Raw genomic sequence first — 21,329 nt, forward strand, 5'->3', positions numbered from 1 at the left:
CTCATGCTCCCCCACTCTCAATATTCAATGTCTTAGCCCCCCCCGCACTACTCCTGCCCTGCAGATAATGCTTTGTTTTGGCTCTATTCGGATATTAAATCCCTGCCCTACAGTAACTGCTCAGGAGCGTTTTATGAATGGATGCTGCCTGGGATTTGCAAGCTGCTGAATATAATAAGGTGGATTCTCTGAGGCTGAATGATTGTGGGGGCAGCTTTGATGAAAGCGCACGCAGCAAATGCATGGCACTCCTGTGCTGTGGAGAGCTCAGCTGCAGTGCGGGGGGGAATTCTGCAAGCCAGGCAGCGACATGCGTACCTCAAGCTGGGGCAGGATTTAGCCTTTAAACCTTTATCTAGCCTTGCTCTGGTCCATTTTAGTCATGTGTTCAAGGTCTGTGTGTGTGAGCATGCTGGAGAGGCAGGAGGAAGATCAGGGAGATCTTCCCCAACCACTCTCAAAACCCCTTTCTCTGGCCAAGCGACTGCTGTACATGGACCCCCATCTGGTGATTACTCAGAGGGGTTATCTGAGCATGATATGGAGCACTGTCTCCTCGCCAGCGACCGAACCCACTGCCTCCTGACACAGCCCGGGGAGGTGACTTCTGAGCTGGCTCTGTGTTGCCAGGCTATGCCCAAGCACAACAGCCATTCTGTGTCATGATTCTGTGGGTTCTGCTCACCTTCCTTTGTTCCCAGCAGTGCTCTAGGCCAGAGCTCTCTCCTTATCATAGAATATCAGGGTTGGAAGGGACCCCAGAAGGTCATCTAGTCCAACCCCCTTGTTTCCTTATAGCCCATGTATTGCCTTTCACAGTGCCTTGCAGCACCTTGCCCAAGATTTTCAGCAATGCCTAGCGAGACTGGCTCCCTCTGTTTTTGGGGAGCCCTAGCTGAGATACCTTAAATCCAGGAGGGGGGTTGATTTCATAAAGCACCAAACACCTGCCCCTGAAAATCAGGCCCTTTAAATGTGTCAATTTGGGCACCCAAAAACCACTAGGCATGGCTGAAAGTCCAGGCTCTAACTTTCACCCTTGGTGGCAAGAGAACAGTTTGCACAGAAGCCAAAGCCCACATAGCTACACTTTAATGGGGGGTTAGCCATACCCTCAAAAGAAGCTCCCACTTTTATTATAGGAGCTCTTCTCTCCTGACTACACACAGAGGCCCACGCTAAAGGACACCTCTGCCTGGTTCCTCCAGAAAATAATCCACTCTTAGCTAATTAAACAAACAGGGGGCTTGAAGCTGCTAATTAGCTTCCCATCTGGCACAGATCTGGGGGAGGTAGGGGTAGTCTGTGTTTTACAGCCAATAAAGCTGAGAGGGGAAAGAACTGGAAGTCTCTCTCTCCAGCAAAGCTTGTGCTAAGGCAAACAGCCCATGTGTGCTAACCACAATGAAATTTCATCTTTTAATTGCTTGGTTGCTGGAAAAGGCCCCACATGAAAGGAAGAGAAAGCACAGGCAGCTGTTGCAAGATGTGTTGCTGGCATGCATAAGGCAGACAAGGCACTCTACATGCTAGCAAAAAGAAAAGGAGGACTTGTGGCACCTTAGAGACTAACAAATTTATCTGAGCATAAGCTTTCGTGAGCTACAGCTCACTTCATTGGATGCATTCAGTGGAAAATATAGTGGGGAGATTTTATATACACAGAGAACATGAAACAATGGGTGTTACCATACAGACTGTAACAAGTGATCAGGAAAGGTTAGCTATTACCAGCAGGGGGGGGGAGACCTTTTGTAGTGATAATCAAGGTGGGCCATTTCCAGCAGTTTACAAGAACAGTAGGAGGGGAAATAAACAAGGGGAAATAGTTTTACTTTGTGTAATGACACATCCACTCCCAGTCTTTATTCAAGCCTAAGTTAATTGTATCCAGTTTTCAAATTAATTCCAATTCAGCAGTCTCTGGTTGGAGTCTGTTTTTGAAGTGTTTTTGTTGAAGAACTGCCACTTTTAGGTCTGTAATCGAGTGACCAAAGACATTGAAGTGTTCTCTGACTGGTTTTTGAATGTTATAATTCTTGACGTTTGCCACATCACATCACATCAGCCACACTATCAGAGGCTCGTTCACCTGCACATCTACCAATGTGATATATGCCATCATGTGCCAGCAATGCCCCTCTGCCATGTACATTGGCCAAACTGGACAGTCTCGACGTAAAAGAAGAAATGGACCCAAATCAGACATCAAGAATTATAACATTCAAAAACCAGTCGGAGAACACTTCAATCTCTCTGGTCACTCGATTACAGACCTAAAAGTGGCAATTCTTCAACAAAAAAACTTCAAAAACAGACTCCAACGAGAGACTGCTGAATTGGAATTAATTTGCAAACTGGATACAATTAATTTAGGCTTGAATAGAGACTGGGAGGGGATGGGTCATTATACAAAGTAAAACTATTTCCCCTTGTTTATTTCCCCTCCTACTGTTCTTGTAAACTGCTGGAAATGGCCTACCTTGATTATCACTACAAAAAGTTCACCTCCCTCACCCCCGCCGCTCTCCTGCTGGTAATAGCCCACCTTTTCTGGTCACTCTTGTTACAGTCTGTATGGTAAAACCCATTGTTTCATGTTCTCTGTGTATATAAAATCTCCCCACTATATTTTCCACTGTATGCATCCGATGAAGTGAGCTGTAGCTCACGAAAGCTTATGCTCAGATAAATGTGTTAGTCTCTAAGGTGCCACAAGTCCTCCTTTTTTTTTTTACAGATACAGACTAACACGGCTGCTACTCTGAAACCTGTCTACATGCTAGCAGTAAGGCTGCATGTCCTGACTGGTGGGAGGGGGGCATTCGCCGACTTGCCGATGGAGTTGCTGTCACTGAGAGAACCTACATTTTCTCTTCTATCTTATTGGAGCTTGTATCTAGTGTGATAATCCAGCAGGCAAAGGGTCAGAATTGATCAGCATCAAATCACTGTCCTGCTTGCTCTGTCCTGTTTACAGAAATAGCTGCTCACAAAACAAATCAAAGAGTCTGGGTTACCTCTCCAGCCTTGTTTGGCTTTGCTCAGTCACTCACCTGGATGGATACTGAATGAGTATTCCCACTGCTACCTGCAAACTAAAAGAGTGACCATGTGGTCTAATGGGCCAACCATAGGCCTGAGAGCCAGGCACCCCTGAGTTTAATACCAGCTGGAACAATGATATAGAACTTGGGCAAATCACTTCCCCTGTTAGTTTCCTCATCTGAAAAATGGGCATGCACCTTAGCTCACGGAGGAAGGCTCTGAGGAATGGTTGTTATTAGGCTGGCCAAGCTCACCCACTACCTTCACATACAGCACTTTGCAGGTGCATATAAGAGAACACAGGAAGGGGCTCTACCAGGGCTATACAAGAATATTAAGGTCATTCAATGGTATAGGGTTACAATATAAAAAAGTCATTGCCATTTGCGTTGGGAAGTCTGATCTCTTACTTTTAGGAAGTTTGTTTTTCATCCCATGGTCCAAATGGAGATTTATTTTGACAGGCCAGATAGTCAGTGTAAAAGAATTCCTCTTGCAAGATCAGTGCAGAAGAAACTAAGTTACAGGGCTAGCAGAGTAGACAGTTGAAAGGAGATATTTATAGCTGGCTATGCAGCCTGAAAGTTACCAACTCAGCCTCTGCAGGCTTCTCAGCCAGCTCTCACCACCACATCAGCCCTGCCAACAACCATCAAATCACACAAGCAAGAACCTCTTCAATGGGCAGATTTTGACTATTAATCATGTCAGAATGGATGAGTCACTAACCAGGGACCATGCTGGTCTAAGGGTAGTTTCATGCAGGGAGCTCCAGCTCGTCTTAAACTGAGGCCAAATTACAGCAGAGCACCTGAGGCTGCCCGTCACAGTGACCAGTACTGTCTCAGTTTCCTTGTGCTTCTCCTGTTGCCTCTTGTCTTATACTTAGATTGTAGTCTGCAGTGTATAGCTGTGTCGGCCCCAGGACGTAAAAGAGACAAGGTGGGTGAAGGACTATCTTTTACTGCACCTATTTCTGTTGGTGAAAGAGATGTGCTTTCAAGCTCACACAGAGCTCTTCTTCAGACTTTTCCCAGACCTGAAGAGCAGCTCTGTGTGTGCTTGAAAGTGCGTCCTTTCACCAGCAGAAGTTGGCCCAATAAAAGATATTACCTCACCCCCCTTGTCTCACTCACATTGTAAGGCATTTGGAGCAGGCATTGTCTGTCTGTTATGTGTTTGTACAGTGCCTAGCACAATGGGGTCCTGGTTCATGACTGAAGCTCCCAGGGGATACCACAATACAAATCATAAATAAGAATAAATAGTAATAATCCATGCTTTTACCAAAGCACCATGTGGACCCCTTAAGATAGGGCACTGCTGTGATGAGCCCTGGCCCCAGTTCAAATCTTAAGTGTCTCAAATGTCCAAAGTGGGTGAAAGGTGGAGAGAATATCAATTCAGCCTCTATACATTTTACAGAACAAATGTTGCTGAAGAATCATAGACGACCCTTCCACACAGTCCTAGACACTCAAAATACCAAATATTTGGCAGGAAATGAGTGTACTCTGTTACTCAATGGTATTCCTCCAGCAGGGCAGGTAGCGTTTTAAGGATCTGAAACTAACTGGGGAAAAATGTTCATCACAAACAGTGGGCCTAAATGCTAGTCGGAAATAAAAACTGAAGTGATTGCAACTGGTGCATTAACCTCTCCTTAATTTCTGGAGCCTACAGATGTCCCATTAGGAGCTCACACACTGTGAATGTTAATCAAGGCTCAGAGGAACACTGAACTGAACAATCCTTGAAGCTCATATCCAAGCCGGAAATCTGACACCCACTAACCAACAGCGCTAACATCCTTAAGAGATACATTAATGTAAGCATGATGATCTGGAGAACTGTTTCTCTGACAGTCAGACAGCACATCAGAGCTCGATCCCACTTTCCTGTGAACTGTAATGTTGTGACTGAAATCAGGCATGTTGCTTGTGCCATCTGGACAGCGAGTCCATGTGAGAGAGGCCTCAGGTTTGATATGAGATAAAACGGTTCCATTAGAGAAAACTGATGTCCAAGTATTATCTTCTGGATTACTTTGGACTCTGCCAGTCACAAGGAAGAGAAAATCCTACCATCCCCAATTTGGATAGACAGCTCTAGAGAACAGACTGGGACAGACCACTCTGGCCTTACCTACACTAAGAGGGGAAGTGCTGCAGTAGCCATTGCTTAGAACGCCTTGAACTTTCACTATGTGTACAAACACCATCTGTCCACATGCAGTGACCACGTAGAGCATTTCACAGGTCAGTCTGTAATGGAAGTATGTGGCTTAGCTGAACACATATAGTCTTCAACAGTTTCTGCCTAGAGCAACCAGGAAGCCATCAATGCTATAACTGTTGTGATTCAGCAATACTACCCAACTCCATCTCCTAATGCAGTGCATTGTGTTTGGAGAACAAAAAATGCACTGGTTCAACCACAGTTCTAAGGTGCACGGTGTGCAGAAGTGCTAGACACTCTTACGATGGGTTGTCTCTTCTTAAAGCTCTGACTGACGTTATGCATTGTTATCTTCCCTTCCCCCAGGTGAAGCCTCCAACTCCTCTGCCTGTAGAGATTGAGGAGGCATGGTGGCAGAAAATCTGTGCCTGAAACCAACTGAACTTTCTGATGAAACAGACAACCCAAATAAACAAATACCTACAGCCCCAAACAAAACCTCAGAAAGCCAACAAAAACTGGCCCCAAGGTGGACAAATGATGCCATGGCTGTTCTTACCAGATCCTGGCAAGCTGCAGGCTCACGGAGAAGGCAGCGGTGACTGACAGAGCTCCAGACTGCTGGAGCCTACATGATTCCTGAAATGGGTCCCCATTTTCCTCTTGATGTGAGAGTCCCATTAGCCTTACAGGGCTTTGTGAGCAGCAAGCAGAGAATATGGAGGTGGGGTTTTCCCCCTCTGTTTTTTTAATATCTAGTTTTTCCATTAATGAGAAATCAAAGCAAATATTGATAATTTGTTATACAAAATCATTATGTAAGCAGTTGAGCATATTTCAAAAGACAAGATTACAGCACAGAAGAAACAGACCTGCAGCCTTCTGTCTGAAGTACAATTTTTATAACCTCCGAAATGCACACAGAATAATCACTCCCATAAATGAATATTTGCTACTGTCTTATCCAGCCCATGCTCAGCAGGAAAGATATCTAAAGAAATCAAACACACTGGCAAGGCAGCAGGGTCTAAAGGATTGAGAACAAGGAAACTCCTGCATTCCATTCCCAGCCCAGTCACCAAACTGCCTCCAGCCCAGGGCTCCAAATGCCCTGCTCTAACAATTGTTATCATGTTCATAATGCTAGTGCCAAGGGTCCAACCCAGATCAAGCCCACACTGTGGTAGGTACTATACAAACACAGTAGTGAACAGTTCCGTCCCAAACAGCTTCCACTATAAATAAACAGGAGACAACATTATCATCCTGACATTAGAGAGCCAAAGTTTACAAAGGAAGATCAAAAGGAATAAAGAGATAAGGCGTTCAATACCTCCTTCTACATGAAGTTCGCTTTCCCCTCACAGACACACTCACAAATAGCGTCCCCAATCCCACACACAATATGGCAGTGTTTACATTTCAGTCAGTCATTCTCAGAAGACAAAGCCCCGTTACTGTAGATAAATGTCAGCTACCTGTAGTGGAGAAGTTGACCTTCTGTATTGTAATCCCGGTATATTTCATATTCTTTCTCAAACACTCCGGGAGGTGAAGAACTGCAACATAGGAATGGGGAAGAAGGAAGTTACCAAGGACAGCAATTTGCATCAATATTTTAGCTTGCGGGTGACAGGGATGTACCCCCACCCACATTCACAGACACTGTCCTCCAATCCCCACAAGCCTGGGGACCACACTCAGAATTCTTATCTCTCAGGTGGCTCAGTTACCATCATTTAGCCATCCATGGACTGTAACAGATTTCTGCTTCCCTTGGATTGCTCTCAGCTGACTTTCCTCAAAACCCCAAATAGGTCATATTTCCCCCTGAACACTAACTATACATTAAGAAAGGATCCAACAAAGCGTGCCCATAACAAAAGCATCTCACGATCTTGTCCCACAACCTTCGTCCCCCTCAAACCATCTCCTTTCCTAGGGCTTGTCACTCCATACCCATTTATTTGAAAGCCATTCTACATTAGCATAGTACTCCATACGATGTTGAGGGCAAGGACTATATAAAGTTTAGCATGCTGTCGGCACAGAAATAGATAAAATACATTGCAACTTATTGTAAACTCTGCAGGGCCAGAGATTTTGGTTTTGGTTTTTTGTTAACTCATCTGCACACCTATGGAGAGCCTGCTCAATGTTTTGTTAGTCAGGCAGATTTTCAGAGGAGAACTACTATGTAGAAATGGCCCCTTGCTACTCGGTAAAGTCTGTCCTCCACCCTCATCTGTACATGCCGACTTCAGTGGACTGGACAACGTTACTACTTTTTTACTTGCATTAGCCCTGCAGTGCCAAGACAACGAAGAGGGAGCTGGACAGTCTACTCCCTGGGCAATGAGCAACAGAATTGTTTACCAAGTTCCAAACACCTGTGAATCCAGCTTGATTCTCAGATTCTGGAGGAAGTTTACAGGACTGGCAGTTAGAAAACACAAACACTCTACACTGAGTAGATTTGATCTGGAGTCATTGAGAGAACAAGCCTGGAGCCTCATAATGCCATTTTTGAAGCGTTGCTTTCCAGACTAGCACATTTTAAAGCCTCTCTCTCACACACATAAATATTATACAAGGTCAAAGGTCAGTTGCCCCTTGACATTCTTGATACTCCCACTTCACGTTCCTCCAGATTGAACACAAAGCAGAGATGCATTTCTCTTTACACCTTACTCCATTTAGGCACTAGATTTAGCTTACCCTAGCTTTCTTTGTCTAAAGGCAGCATTCACATTTGTATATAAATGTGCATATATGATTCAGCACAAAAGAGCTACACTTCCAGCTTTGCTTAACATGCAGCTGTAATGGCATGGGGAAGTAGGGGGACTCTCCTCCCCTTAACAACACTCTGTAACGGGCTGCATAAATCATCAGGCTTATTTATTTATAGAACGCCTGGCAATTCACACACACTGAACAAAAGGTTGGACATTTATTTTGTTAGTTCCTTATACAACAAAGTGCAAAGCTAGAGAAACTACTTCTTTCTGATCAATTCTCCAAAAGATATGGTGTGAAAACACACACATAGGCACAGAGTTCAGATTAGATGCTGGTTTCAGAAAGAAGAAAAAAAGGCATCTTCCTATTAGGACAGAACTCAAATTTTATTCAGGAAAGTGGCAATAAAATTAAGCTTCTGTCAAAGCTAATTTCAATGAGGCTTCTGAGCCTTAAAATTATGACTTGCAGAAGCACTGTGTTGAATCACTTAATCCCTTTTCTTTCTCTGTATGCAGCACATGCACATGTTCTCCCTGCCTCACTCTCTTGGTATCCGGCCTATTCTGCAGAGCTTGTGTTCTCGTCTTGAGTTCTGAATCCAAATCCAAAGACGACGGTAACTCCTCCACAAGGAGCTGCGATCTCCTTTCACACAATCTACTGAGGCTTGGCTCAGGCAACTTCAGAAGGCTGGGACGTAACTTAGAAAATGGTCCAGCTGTGGGCTCTATTCAGAGTCTATTGAAGTCAATTGGATGCTTCCTATTGGCTTCAGTGGACTAGAATAGGCTCTAGCTAAGCAAGGTCTTCAGGCAAGTTTTAAAAGCTTGGATTAGAAACTGCAGGCTGACCAAGTGGACTGGGATGAAGTTCCTCTGTTACAGCAAACATCTGAAACGAAGGGCACTCAGCACCCCTCTGCTTCCCAGAACAAACTGCCCGAGGCAAAGGGAATTTACCTATCTCAAGTCCCGCTTTGTTCTTCCGTACCTGAATCACAGATGGGGCTAGTGGAACAGGCACTGCCATGGCATGTCTTTAGCCAGTTCGTTACCCAGGAAGGAGTTGACCACAGTAAGTCCTGGTCTCCCTTCTGTCTAACTATCCCACAGAACTTCTGGGAGGCTTGGTGAGTCTGGGAGATTGTTTTTAATCAGCAAGTGGGAAGGTTCTTCCAGATGCTCAAGACAGAGGCTCCAGTACAGTAATGTTGCTTTTAAGACACCTTTTTTCCAGTGGAGTCTGCAAGACTCAAGTCCCAGTTTTCTGAGATAGGTGGGAGCTCACAAGTGAATTAAGCTTGTATTTACGCACAAAAAATGAACAAATTACCCAGATGTAAAGAGTCCATGAAATTCAGATGGTGCAAGTCAGCACTGACTGCAACTAATTATTCGGCTATATTTTATTTTTTCTAGTTCATGTCACCCTCTCTATGTTTAGCTATACCCAGGGTTCTTTTGGGACATTATACATTTGAAGAACTGACACATAAGATATCTCCTTCAACAAGATTGCACAATGTACCCTTGTGCTTTAAATGCCTGTGAAATACGAGCAAATGCAAGTGTTGCTGGGATTACTGTCCAAAGTACTGATTTTTAAGTTTTCAGTGTAAAGCTTGAAAGTTCACATAGGGCTACTCAGATGAAGCAGCATTTAATATGTTCTGCCCTAAAATATGCTCATATTCACTTGGCAGATGTTAGTGCCTTGCCGAGTAACAATCCCTACTCCCATCCTAAGTATTGCAGCAAGATCCTGGAGGAGACTACATGTCGGGAGAAATAAGGGATGTTATTCCCTGGTCCGTGCTCCCTGTTTCTGGGCACACAATGGACAGTATGGCTCTTCATGCCGTTGCTGGTGAATCACAGTTTGATTGTAATCAGTTCCTCCTACTGAAGCACCAGGCTGGAAATGATATTGATGGCAACTATCTTGTCCCTCACTTGCAAGTTACAAGTTTCAAGGTCATGAGAAATATGGTAACGTCATTTATGACAGACGGTCCACATGAACGACTTATTTTAGAGCAGATCAGAATTCACCACTCCATAACTGTTGCTAAGAACGCACTACTCATTATCTTAAGGTTGATTTTTGAAGGTTCTGACTCTGAAAAATAAAATCCCTTGAGAGGACAGAATATTGAGTAATTGACAAGACTGAGGGAAGGGGGAAAAGCCACTGTATCGGACAGGAGCCTGGAAAAATAAGCCATCACTCAAGTTAGAAGATCTGTTTTATAGCATCAGCAGGAATCTTAGCAAACTTTCAAAGGAAACTAGCTCTGTCCCTGTTGACAGGCCTACATGAGTCAGATCATCTACAAGTTGTCGTGTTTTTCTTAAGAACATCAGAAAGGCCACACTGGGTCAGACCAAAGGTCCACCTAGCCCAATATCCTGTCTTCCCACAGTGGCCAATGCCAGGTGCCCCAGAGGGAATGAACAGAACAGATAATCATCAAGTGACCCATCCCCTGTCGCCCATTCCCAGCTTCTGGCAAACAGAGGCCAGGGACACCATCACTGCCATCCTGGCTAATAGCCATTGATGGACCTATCCTCCATGAACTTATCTAGTTCTTTTTCGAACCTTGTTATAGTCTTGGTCTTCACAACATCCTCTGGCAAAGCGTTCCACAGGTTGACTGTGCGTTGTGTGAAAAAATACTTCTAGATGCACAAACAAGTACCGTATGATTGACAGACCAATGGAATTGCATGTGGACATAAGTGACCACGGGTCTGGTAGAGCAGGAAGATTTAAAGGAGGATGAATAACAATAAGTATAATAAAAGGAATGCAATAAAGGAAGGAGCAAAAAAATTTATGCCAACATAAAAGAATTTTAACAACTAAATAGCTACTATTCCTATGTGGACGGCTTCTTTCCAAGGCTTGCTACTTCTGTAACATACAAGGGCTGTTTAGTTGAGTACGAGACAAAAAGATAGGTCAATCCAATGTTGGTCCTTCCTGTCCTGTCCACTTCACATCAGGATACACACATGGAATTTCCAAACTTCACTACAACACTGGACACTGTTCCTTTGACACATGAGATTAGTAATGGGGGGATTCATTACCTAGCCCTGAGATTTCAGGTTGAGAGTTCCAATATTCTGGAAGATGCATCCTTGAGGTCAAGGACATGAGAGCCCAGCAAGGGAAGGAAGACAAGGAGGCGGTAGGTAGTTAGAGTCCCACATTAAACTCCCTGGCTTAAGCTCTAATGGTGTAACCAAGGGCTCCCCACGATTCTTAGCATAAAGGGAGAAGCAAATGTCTTGGGGAAACCCCCAAATCTCCAACTTCTCTCTTCCCCCCAGCCTCACAGTAAATTGCCAAGTCAGTTCGCCTTTTTAATCTAGATTTCCAAATATTTTAAGGTGGGGGTCATCAAATCCAGAGCAGCCTGCTGCTGCCCAGATTCCCCTGAATGCATTGCTTCAGCTCTGATTGACAGACTCCAAGAATGCTTCACCAATTGATGTCACTATATATCTATTGTTTAGAGCAACTTACTCAGGAGAATTAAATTCTGAGCGAGCATCCTTCACAGCATGCTGCAGAGTCTTAAATGCACCAGACTGAGTTAAAAACTCCAGTTTCCAACTGTCATAACACCGTGCAGCCCCAAGGGGCCAGGAAACACCTCAGCATGAATGCCCAAGGGGGAAGGGGATTGTCACTTTTTTGCCTCTTTGCTGAGGCCATTTGGTCACATTCTGAAAATTTGGCAAAACCAAACAAAAGAGTGTTCCTGCCTTTGTGACTCTTAGCATGATGAGCTAATGTAGATCTCATCTGTGACACCATCAGTCTGTGACATCCCTTCAGCAAAGGCCTTTAACTGCTTCCTTCTACCCAGCGCTGTAGATGCTGATGCTGTAGAAGCTGATGCTTGGCAAGACGGAGTGCACATGAACTTCGCTCCATTGGCTCCATTTAGTTAACACACATGCCGGCTACTGGCCCACAGTCATAAGACTGAGACAGACATTATGGAATGCTGCCATCACCCAAAACGCTTGGGTTGGTTGATTTGCCTTTGGTCCACTATGATCCATGGGGCGGGGGTCAGCTTGTTCAAGAATTAGTACAAACACTACAGAGAAAATTACACAAGTCCTGCAAGTTGGAAATAGGTTCAGGACAAAGGCTTCCACTGCTGCATTTTCTGTGGTAGTTAAATGGCAGTGCATCGCACGTACAGCTGTCTTTGTACCATATAAGCCTTCTAAGCAGCAAAGATGCTTTCTAGCCCCCCGTGAGGATGAGCCATCAGATACTGATTTATTCTAACTCCAACATTTCTAAGACAACCTTGAAATTCTACTTGCTTATGACAAATTTATCTATCTTTGATAGTCGTGTACAATGTCTTATCATGGCACATGAGTAAGAAGTCTGTGCCTGGGCTAGTAAGTCTTTGTGACAGATATGGCAATTTCCTGCTATATCCTTGACAAAAGGTACTGAATTAAATTTAAGTCTCTTTGGGGTCTACTGAATTAAATGAATTATGTATGTATTATTGTGGGCTGGGACATGGGCAATGGGTGAAACCCCGCTTCAAGGAGGCTAACCCACCACCCCCCCCTTCTGCCTGAGACACCCCCTCACTCCCCCGTGACCAGAGGAGTCCCGCCAGCCCGCCCCAGTTGCACCAGCTAGCCCAACTCCCAGACCAGCCCGTGCCGTATCGGCCGGCCTGACCCCCTGCCTTGGTTTTAGTGTAGCATTAACAGATGGCTCGAGTGCATTGGTCCAGGTGCCTTCAGCAATCTGAGCCATGTTCATAGAATCATAGAATCATAGAATATCAGGGTTGGAAGGGACCTCAGGAGGTCATCTAGTCCAACCCCCTGCTCAAAGCAGGACCAATCCCCAATTAAATCATCCCAGCCAGGGCTTTGTCAAGCCTGACCTTAAAAACTTCTAAGGAAGGAGATTCTACCACCTCCCTAGGTAACACATTCCAGTGTTTCACCCCCCTCTTGGTGAAAAAGTTTTTCCTAATATCCAACCTAAACCTCCCCCACTGCAACTTGAGACCATTACTCCTTGTCTTTTCCTCTTCTACCACTGAGAATAGTCTAGAACCATCCTCTTTGGAACTACCTCTCAGGTAGTTGAAAGTAGCTATCAAATCCCCCCTCATTCTTCTCTTCTGCAGACTAAACAATCCCAGTTCCCTCAGCCTCTCCTCATAAGTCATGTGTTCCAGACCCCTAATCATTTTTGTTGCCCTTCGCTGGACTCTCTCCAATTTATCCACATCCTTCTTGTAGTGTGGGGCCCAAAACTGGACACAGTACTCCAGATGAGGCCTCACCAATGTCGAATAGAGGGGAACAATCACGTCCCTCGATCTGCTCGCTATGCCCCTACTTATACATCCCAAATTGCCATTGGCCTTCTTGGCAACAAGGGCACACTGCTGACTCATATCCAGCTTCTCGTCCACTGTCACCCCTAGGTCCTTTTCCGCAGAACTGCTGCCTTGCCATTCGGTCCCTAGTCTGTAGCGGTGCATTGGGTTCTTCCGTCCTAAGTGCAGGACCCTGTACTTATCCTTACTGAACCTCGTCAGATTTCTTTTGGCCTAATCCTCCAATCTGTCTAGGTCCCTCTGTATCCTATCCCTGCCCTCCAGTGTATCTACCACTCCTCCTAGTTTAGTATCATCCGCAAATTTGCTGAGGGTGCAATCCACACCATCCTCCAGATCATTTATGAAGATATTGAACAAAACCAGCCCCAGGACCGACCCCTGGGGCACTCCACTTGACACCGGCTGCCAATTAGACATGGAGCCATTGATCACTACCCGTTGAGCCCGACAATCTAGCCAACTTTCTACCCACCTTATAGTGCATTCATCCAGCCCATACTTCCTTAACTTGCTGACAAGAATACTGTGGGAGACTGTGTCAAAAGCTTTGCTAAACTCAAGAAACAATACATCCACTGCTTTCCCTTCATCCACAGAACCAGTAATCTCATCATAGAAGGCGATTAGATTAGTCAGGCATGACCTTCCCTTAGTGAATCCATGCTGACTGTTCCTGATCACTTTCCTCTCGTGTAAGTGCTTCAGGATTGATTCTTTGAGGACCTGTTCCATGATTTTTCCGGGGACTGAGGTGAGGCTGACTGGCCTGTAGTTCCCAGGATCCTCCTTCTTCCCTTTTTTAAAGATTGGCACTACATTAGCCTTTTTCCAGTCATCTGGGACTTCACCCGTTCGCCACGAGTTTTCAAAGATAATGGCCAATGGCTCTGCAATCACAGCCGCCAATTCCTTTAGCACTCTCGGATGCAACTCGTCCGGCCCCATGGACTTGTGCACGTCCAGCTTTTCTAAATAGTCCCTAACCACCTCTTTCTCCACTGAGGGCTGGCCATCTACTCCCCATGCTGTGATGCCCAGCGCAGCAGTCTGGGAGCTGACCTTGTTCGTGAAGACAGAGGCAAAAAAAGCATTGAGTATATTAGCTTTTTCCACATCCTCTGTCACTAGATTGCCTCCCTCATTCAGTAAGGGGCCCACACTTTCCTTGGCTTTCTTCTTGTTGCCAACATACCTGAAGAAACCCTTCTTGTTACTCTTGACATCTCTTGCTAATGTTCTAATAGACCAGTCTGGAGATCTTTTAAATAAAGATTTTTTTCATTTAAAAATTATTAAAATAACTTATTTGTAGCACATTATGCAACTTCCAGCATGGACAATGCTTCATACAGGGGGAGAGAAATGACGTGAGCTTGGATACTACAGCAGTCCATGCCAGATAAATGCCCAAGATAGAAGTGTGGAAGGAAGGTTATTGAAACTCTTCTTGTATGATGTGGAATATATTACTGAAGTTCTTTGGCCTCCCTTTCTTTTCTTTAATTTCCTGAGCCTTAGTGCTTCTGCTTTATTAAAGGCAATGTGGCCTAGTGGGCTGACTATAGAACTGGGATCCAGGAACGTGAGTTCTGTTCCTAGCTATGCCACTGACTATTTATGTGAGCCTGGCCAAGTCACTGACATATTCCAGGGCTGTTCCTATTGGTGAAGCAGGGATGAAGCCTGCATCCCAGAGCTGCTGCTGGGTTAACATTTGCCCTCTGCTTTGAAGATGTAAAATGCAATATGTGTGTCTGTTCCTGACTCCTCTCCTACTTCCCATCTCCCACTTTTGGTGACTGCCTTTTCAGCAGTGCTTTGTGACGTGCTGGATTCTTTTATCTCATGCAGTACAAGTGAAATGCAAAGGGAGAGTTGAAAGTGTCCAGTGGGTCACAAAGTGCTCCAGAAATGACAGTCAGAAGATGGATACAAAGGCCATTTAAAACTCCCTTTAGCTCCTCTGTTCCTCTCATTACCCAGAGCAGGTCAGGTGCTTTCAGACAACCCTTCTTCCAATAGCTGAATCAGTCACCACTGAATAACTTCTTTTAAACTGGTTTCAGAGTAACAGCTGTGTTAGTCTGTATTCGCAAAAAGAAAAGGAGTACTTGTGGCACCTTAGAGACTAACCAATTTATTCCACAGTATGCATCCGATGACGTGAGCTGTAGCTCACGAAAGCTTATGCTCAAATAAATTGGTTAGTCTCTAAGGTGCCACAAGTACTCCTTTTCTTCTTTTAAACTGTATATCAAATCATTGACACAAACCCACAGTTCTGTCCTCTTGCAGCAGATTCATGAGACCATAACCACAATTTCTGACTAATCCTCAGACCCACTTTGACCTTAAGAGCACCCCAATGCCAGAGGGCAGGGGGCTCCCTGGTAGGTAGCTGACAGCCTCAGCTGACCTGACCAGCTCAGTATCCCAACTCACTGTTGGCATAATCTGTATCTAAAAGGGGTCATGTAAGGTGTCATATGCAAACTGGCAACAAGCTGATCATTAGAGTTATGGTGTGGTGTATGCATAGGTGATGTATGAAAAATTATAACTATGTGCTGGAAATAAGTTCTTAAATAGTGTTTGGCAGGCAGGGCTTAAGTCACCCCATCCTAGACAAAGGAATGTGGTTCTGCCTGCTTGAATGTGTCTCCCTGGTAAATTGAGCAAGAAGAAACAATGAAAGTACTTACTTTGAAAGCAGACAAAGCCATCAGGCAAACCAGCGTGGAGGACGGCCACTTAACAATCTTGACAGGGGATGGAAACTGCAGCTCCAGGAAACCTTCCTGTTTCCTGAAGCAAGGTCATTTAACTTTGGAAGCTCTAAGTGAGGACGGAGCCATTTTGGTTTCCATTACTGGGCAGATACAAGAGGCCAGAACTCTTGTACATCTGAGAAAAGTGGAACCTTTCAAACATGGGGATGAAAGTCTCTGGAAACCTGAATATAGGCAAGACCAAGACCCTAGTTTGTTAGGTTTGAGTCCTAGAAACGTGTTTTTACTTTTGTTTGTAACAATTCTATCTCAGTTCCTTCTAGTTGGTATCACTTACATTTCTGTTCTTTGCTAACAAACTTAATCTTGTTTTATTGTACAACCATCTCAATGTTCAAACTGAAGGGTAACCTCTTCAGCCAAACTAACGGGCTGATACTGTGTACTGTCTCTTTAAAGGAGCAGAAGCCTGGATAAGGTTTGTGAGTGCTACAGTGAGAGAGGCCGAGTACTGCAGAGGAGACAGTGTTGGGGAGACTCCTGGCTGGAAGGGCTATTGGTGTCAACCTACAAGAAATAACCTGACTGGTGAAAGCCAGGGTGAGGTCATTGTGTTGTAAGCAAGAGGCTGGTTTCAGGGCTCTGAGCCGAAGCAACATACCACAGAAGAACACAAAGTTACAGGGCAGGTAGTGACACAGCCCTGTGCCGGTCTGGGTGAACCCCCAAAGCATGTCACCCTCATTAATCTGGAGTCTCTCAGAGAGACGCTAATTGGAACCAGACCCCTCATGCTGAAGCAGTGGTAGCTGATTTAATCTGGGAGCATCCAAGGCAGGATAGCAATTGCTTTTCTAAAGTGTAATTACAGCAGAGCTCTCTGAATACAATAATTTTTCAAGTCCTGTGTTTTTCCCTTGCCTCTCTCTTCCAGGGCAGAAAGCAGACTGCCTGCTACATGGAACTCGCATGTGGGTTATTGTCTGAAGAAGCTGTCTCTCCTGCAAAACTGGTTCTCTTCTAGCTCATGAGCAAGCTCCCAAATAACCCTCTATCTTCTGGTATGAAGCACAGTATTGACTTAAATGTGGACGAGAGGCTTTCTGTAGTGGTGGTCATAATGCCCTTTGGAGCAGAGGATTTTTGTGTCTGAGTGCGTACTGCTCCTGTATCACTGGAAGCTTCACTCTGTCCACTCTCTGTTCGCTATGTTCCTGTACTGATTTCCAAATCTTATCTGAAAGGTGCCTTGCTTCAACTTAGGCCAAGGTAGTAAAGGGGAACTCCAGTATGCTAGCAATTTGAGAATTCACTACAGTTGTTGTCATAAATATAAAGGGAAGGGTAATCACCTTTAAAATCCCTCCTGGCCAGAGGAAAAATCCTTTCACCTGTAAAGGGTTAAGAAGCTAAAGGTAACCTCGCTGGCACCTGACCAAAATGACCAATGAGGAGACAAGATACTTTCAAAAGCTGGGAGGAGGGAGAAAAACAAAGGATCTGTGTCTGTCTGTGTGATGCTTTTGCCGGGGACAGAACAGGAATGGAGTCATAGAACTTAGTAAGTAATCTAGCTAGATATGTGTTAGATTATGATTTCTTTAAATGGCTGAGAAAATAGCTGTGCTGAATAGAATGAATATTCCTGTCTGTGTGTCTTTTTTGTAACTTGAGGTTTTGCCTAGAGGGATTCTCTATGTTTTGAATCTAATTACCCTGTAAGGTATTTACCATCCTGATTTTACAGAGGTGATTCTTTTTTTTTTCTTCTATTAAAAGCCTTCTTGTAAGGAAACTGAATGCTTTTTCATTGTTCTAAGATCCAAGGGTTTGGGTCTGTGGTCACCTATGCAAATTGGTGAGGATTTTTACCAAACCTTCCCCAGGAAGTGGGGTGCAAGGGTTGGGAGGATTTTGGGGGGAAAGATGTTTCCAAACAACGTTTTCTCAGGAACCCAGATAAAGTTTGGTGGTGGCAGTGGAAGTCCAAGGACAAAGGGTAAAATAGTTTGTACCTTGGGGAAGTTTTAACCTAAGCTGGTAAAAGTAAACTTAGGAGGTTTTCATGCAGGTCTCCACATCTGTACCCTAGAGTTCAGAGTGGGGAAGGAACCTTGACAGTTGTATTGTTGGCTTTTTTTAAAAGTCAATAAAAGGTAAAACATACCAATTCCTTGGAGATTGCCATTTCCTGGGGGAAAAGGAAGGGAGGTTCTGCCATTATCTGAACTTCTTATAAATCTCCCCACTGTATTTTCCACTGAATGCATCCGATGAAGTGAGCTGTAGCTCAAGAAAGCTTATGCTCAAATAAATTGGTTAGTCTCTAAGGTGCCACAAGTCCTCCTTTTCTTTTTGTGAATACAGACTAACACAGCTGCTACTCTGAAACCTGTTCTTAGATACTGTCTAGCAGTAGAATAAATGCCAGTTACTGGAAGCTCAAAGAAAACCACATTTGCCTGATAATTCTTAAATATCTCATCGGGGCCAAAATAACTTTTCTCTTTATTCCCCCTTTTTTCTTTTCATGTTATGCTAACACTTTGGGGGATTGTCTGTTTCCAAACCACTAGAAACAACAAAAAATTACTCCAAGGAGAGCTGTGACCCCGAAAAGGAAGAAGTGCCAGAGACTCTAATGAAGTGCACTAGGTTACTACAGAGATGGGCACCCATGTAAGGGTATGTCTACTCTACAGGTGCTGTACACTGTCTCCACTACAACTGTGCTGCTGTAGTTTAAGACACTTACTACAACGATGGAAGGAGGAATTCTTCTGTCAACCTAGCAGTGTCTAAACTGAGGCTTAGGGTGGCTTAACTAGTTCTGTCAGGGGTATGAATTTTTCACATACCTGAGTGGCATAGCTAGGTTGATCTAAGTTTTAGGTGTAGACCGAGCCTAAAACCCTTGGAAAGATGGATCTATTCCTTCTCTCCCCTTGTTCCCTCTGATCTTCTATTTCAATGTTCTTCTTGCTTCAGTAGTCTTCCTTTTAGAAAAAAAAGCCCCCCAAAACCACCACTTTCTTGTTACTCTGGATAAACAAGGATGGGGGGGAAACATACTCAACAGATCCTTTTGGGTTCCTGGGGAACAGTCAGATGTGACATCGCGATATAATGAACAGAGCTATTTGATCATCTGACAGGTCGTTTTACTCACCACCTGTCAGAGGGGAATAAAATCTAACAACTGTTTATATATTCAGAATGAAAGGATTAAAAAACCCAATTGATTGTGAGCACATGTTGGAATCTGGCGTGGATGTTGTATTTTTTGTGTTTAAGCAAATGTCAATGAGAAGATTCATACAACTGAAACTGGCTCAGCAGTGAGCAATGGAAGGTGAGACCTCTACTTTTTAGAGGGAGAGAACAGCCCTGGTTGAGTGAGTAGTCAGAGGGCTCTCTAACCTTGGTGACAGCTGTCCTTGGAAGGTAGTATAGATCCAAGGTTAAGTTTAAGAGAAGGAACTGAGGAATGTGTATCTGTTTGTGTTGCTGTAAATGTGGGTTTTAAGGAGGGTTTATTGACTCGCCAAATATTAGCTGCTTATAGTCAGTAGCCACTGTAACTGGTCAAGTTATCTGCCTTTCTGTTGATCCCTAATTGAGAGAAATAATGAGCTCACTAGTGCCTCTGCTAACCCTGTTAATATAAATTCAGGTAATAAAGCAATTCAGTACAGGGCTTATATTCACTCCTCTAGGCTGATACATGGAGAATTATTTTCCTTGCTGGACCAGGGCAGGGTCTGGGCTGCCAACAAAGTACATCAGTGAGGATTAAGAAAATGATATATGCAAGCACTGAGTTAGTCTTGGGAGAGTACAGTGTCAGCATGAGTTCCTGCTGATATGATACCTCAGCCAAGGCACAATGCTACGTAAGGACCTAGAGACTGAATTTCACGCTGGAGAGAATGTCTAAGCATGTTGAAATACTGCCTGAACCAAGACCACAGAGAAAATGGCATTGAAAGAGTTGCCAGAGAGCAGCCATAGTCCTTGAGAAGCTTAACTGCTGCTGCCGCCTCAACAAAGCCCGTTGCCAACTGTGCCCACAGATCTATTCAGGGGACGCCATCCTAGGGCCTAATCACATCAGCCACACGATCGGAGGCTCGTTCACCTGCACATCTACCAATGTGATATATGCCATCATGTGCCAGCAATGCCCCTCTGCCATGTACATTGGCCAAACTGGACAGTCTCGACGTAAAAGAAGAAATGGACACAAATTAGATGTCAAGAATTATAACATTCAAAAACCAGTCGGAGAACACTTCCATCTCTCTGGTCACTCGATTACAGACCCAAAAGTGGCAATTCTTCAACAAAAAACTTCAAAACCAGACTCCAGCGAGAGACTGCTGAATTGGAATTAATTTGCAAACTGTATACAATTAACTTAGGCTTGAATAGAGACTGGGAGTGGATGGGTCATTACACAAAGTAAAACTATTTCCCCGTGTTTATCCCTTCCCCCACCCCCCCCAAACACACTGTTCCTCAGACGTTCTTGTCAACTCCTGGAAATGGCCCACCTTGATTATCGCTAAAAAAGGTCCCGTCCCTCGTCCCCGTCCCCCCCCACTCTCCTGCTGGTAATAGCTCACCTTAAGTGATCACTCTGGTTACAGTGTGTATGGTAACACCCATTGTTTCATGTTCTCTGTGTATATAAATCTCCCCATTGTATTTTCCACCGAATGCATCCGATGAAGTGGGCTGTAGCTCACGAAAGCTTATGCTCAGAAAAATTTGTTAGTCTCTAAGGTGCCACTAGTCCTCCTGTTCTTTTTGCGAATATTTTGATACAAGACTAACGTAGCCCTTTAAAACTGCTGGGGGAATCTAGGTGAGCGGAGTACCCTCTCTGGCCAGGACACCTGGGTTTACATTCCAGTCCTTGTGAGAGGTGCCACAGGTGGTCAGGGCTTCGTTTCTAAAGCTCATCAAAAGGTTGTCTCCAGCAGCACAGCTCCTCCTAGCACTCTGCGGAGGCATTGGTTCAGTGCTCAGCCGGGGAAGAGCGCCACCTGCTGGTTCACTGATATCGTTTCCTGCAGCACAGGATCCTCTCCACCAGCTAGAGACGAGCACTGGCTAGTAACACACCAACATTTCTTGTAGCCCTCCGATGAAGTGAGCTGTAGCTCACGAAAGCTTATGCTCAAATAAATGGGTTAGTCTCTAAGGTGCCCCAAGTCCTC

At 44.5% G+C, this 21,329-nt stretch overlaps 1 protein-coding gene across 2 annotated transcripts in view; it reads right to left on the reverse strand.

Annotated features, from left to right (window-relative positions):
* The window catches only part of ARHGAP39 (Rho GTPase activating protein 39), a 430,277-nt gene that overhangs the window by 245,589 nt on the left and 163,359 nt on the right, over positions 1-21,329 (reverse strand). For both annotated transcript variants that reach the window (XM_043538964.1, XM_037891871.2), the window contains exon 3: positions 6,705-6,785. In XM_043538964.1, coding sequence (XP_043394899.1) covers positions 6,705-6,785 — 81 coding nt within the window. The remainder of the gene's footprint in view (positions 1-6,704; positions 6,786-21,329) is intronic.

Source organism: Chelonia mydas, chromosome 2, assembly GCF_015237465.2.
Source record: "Chelonia mydas isolate rCheMyd1 chromosome 2, rCheMyd1.pri.v2, whole genome shotgun sequence".
In the NCBI taxonomy this organism is placed as follows: Eukaryota; Metazoa; Chordata; order Testudines; family Cheloniidae; genus Chelonia; species Chelonia mydas.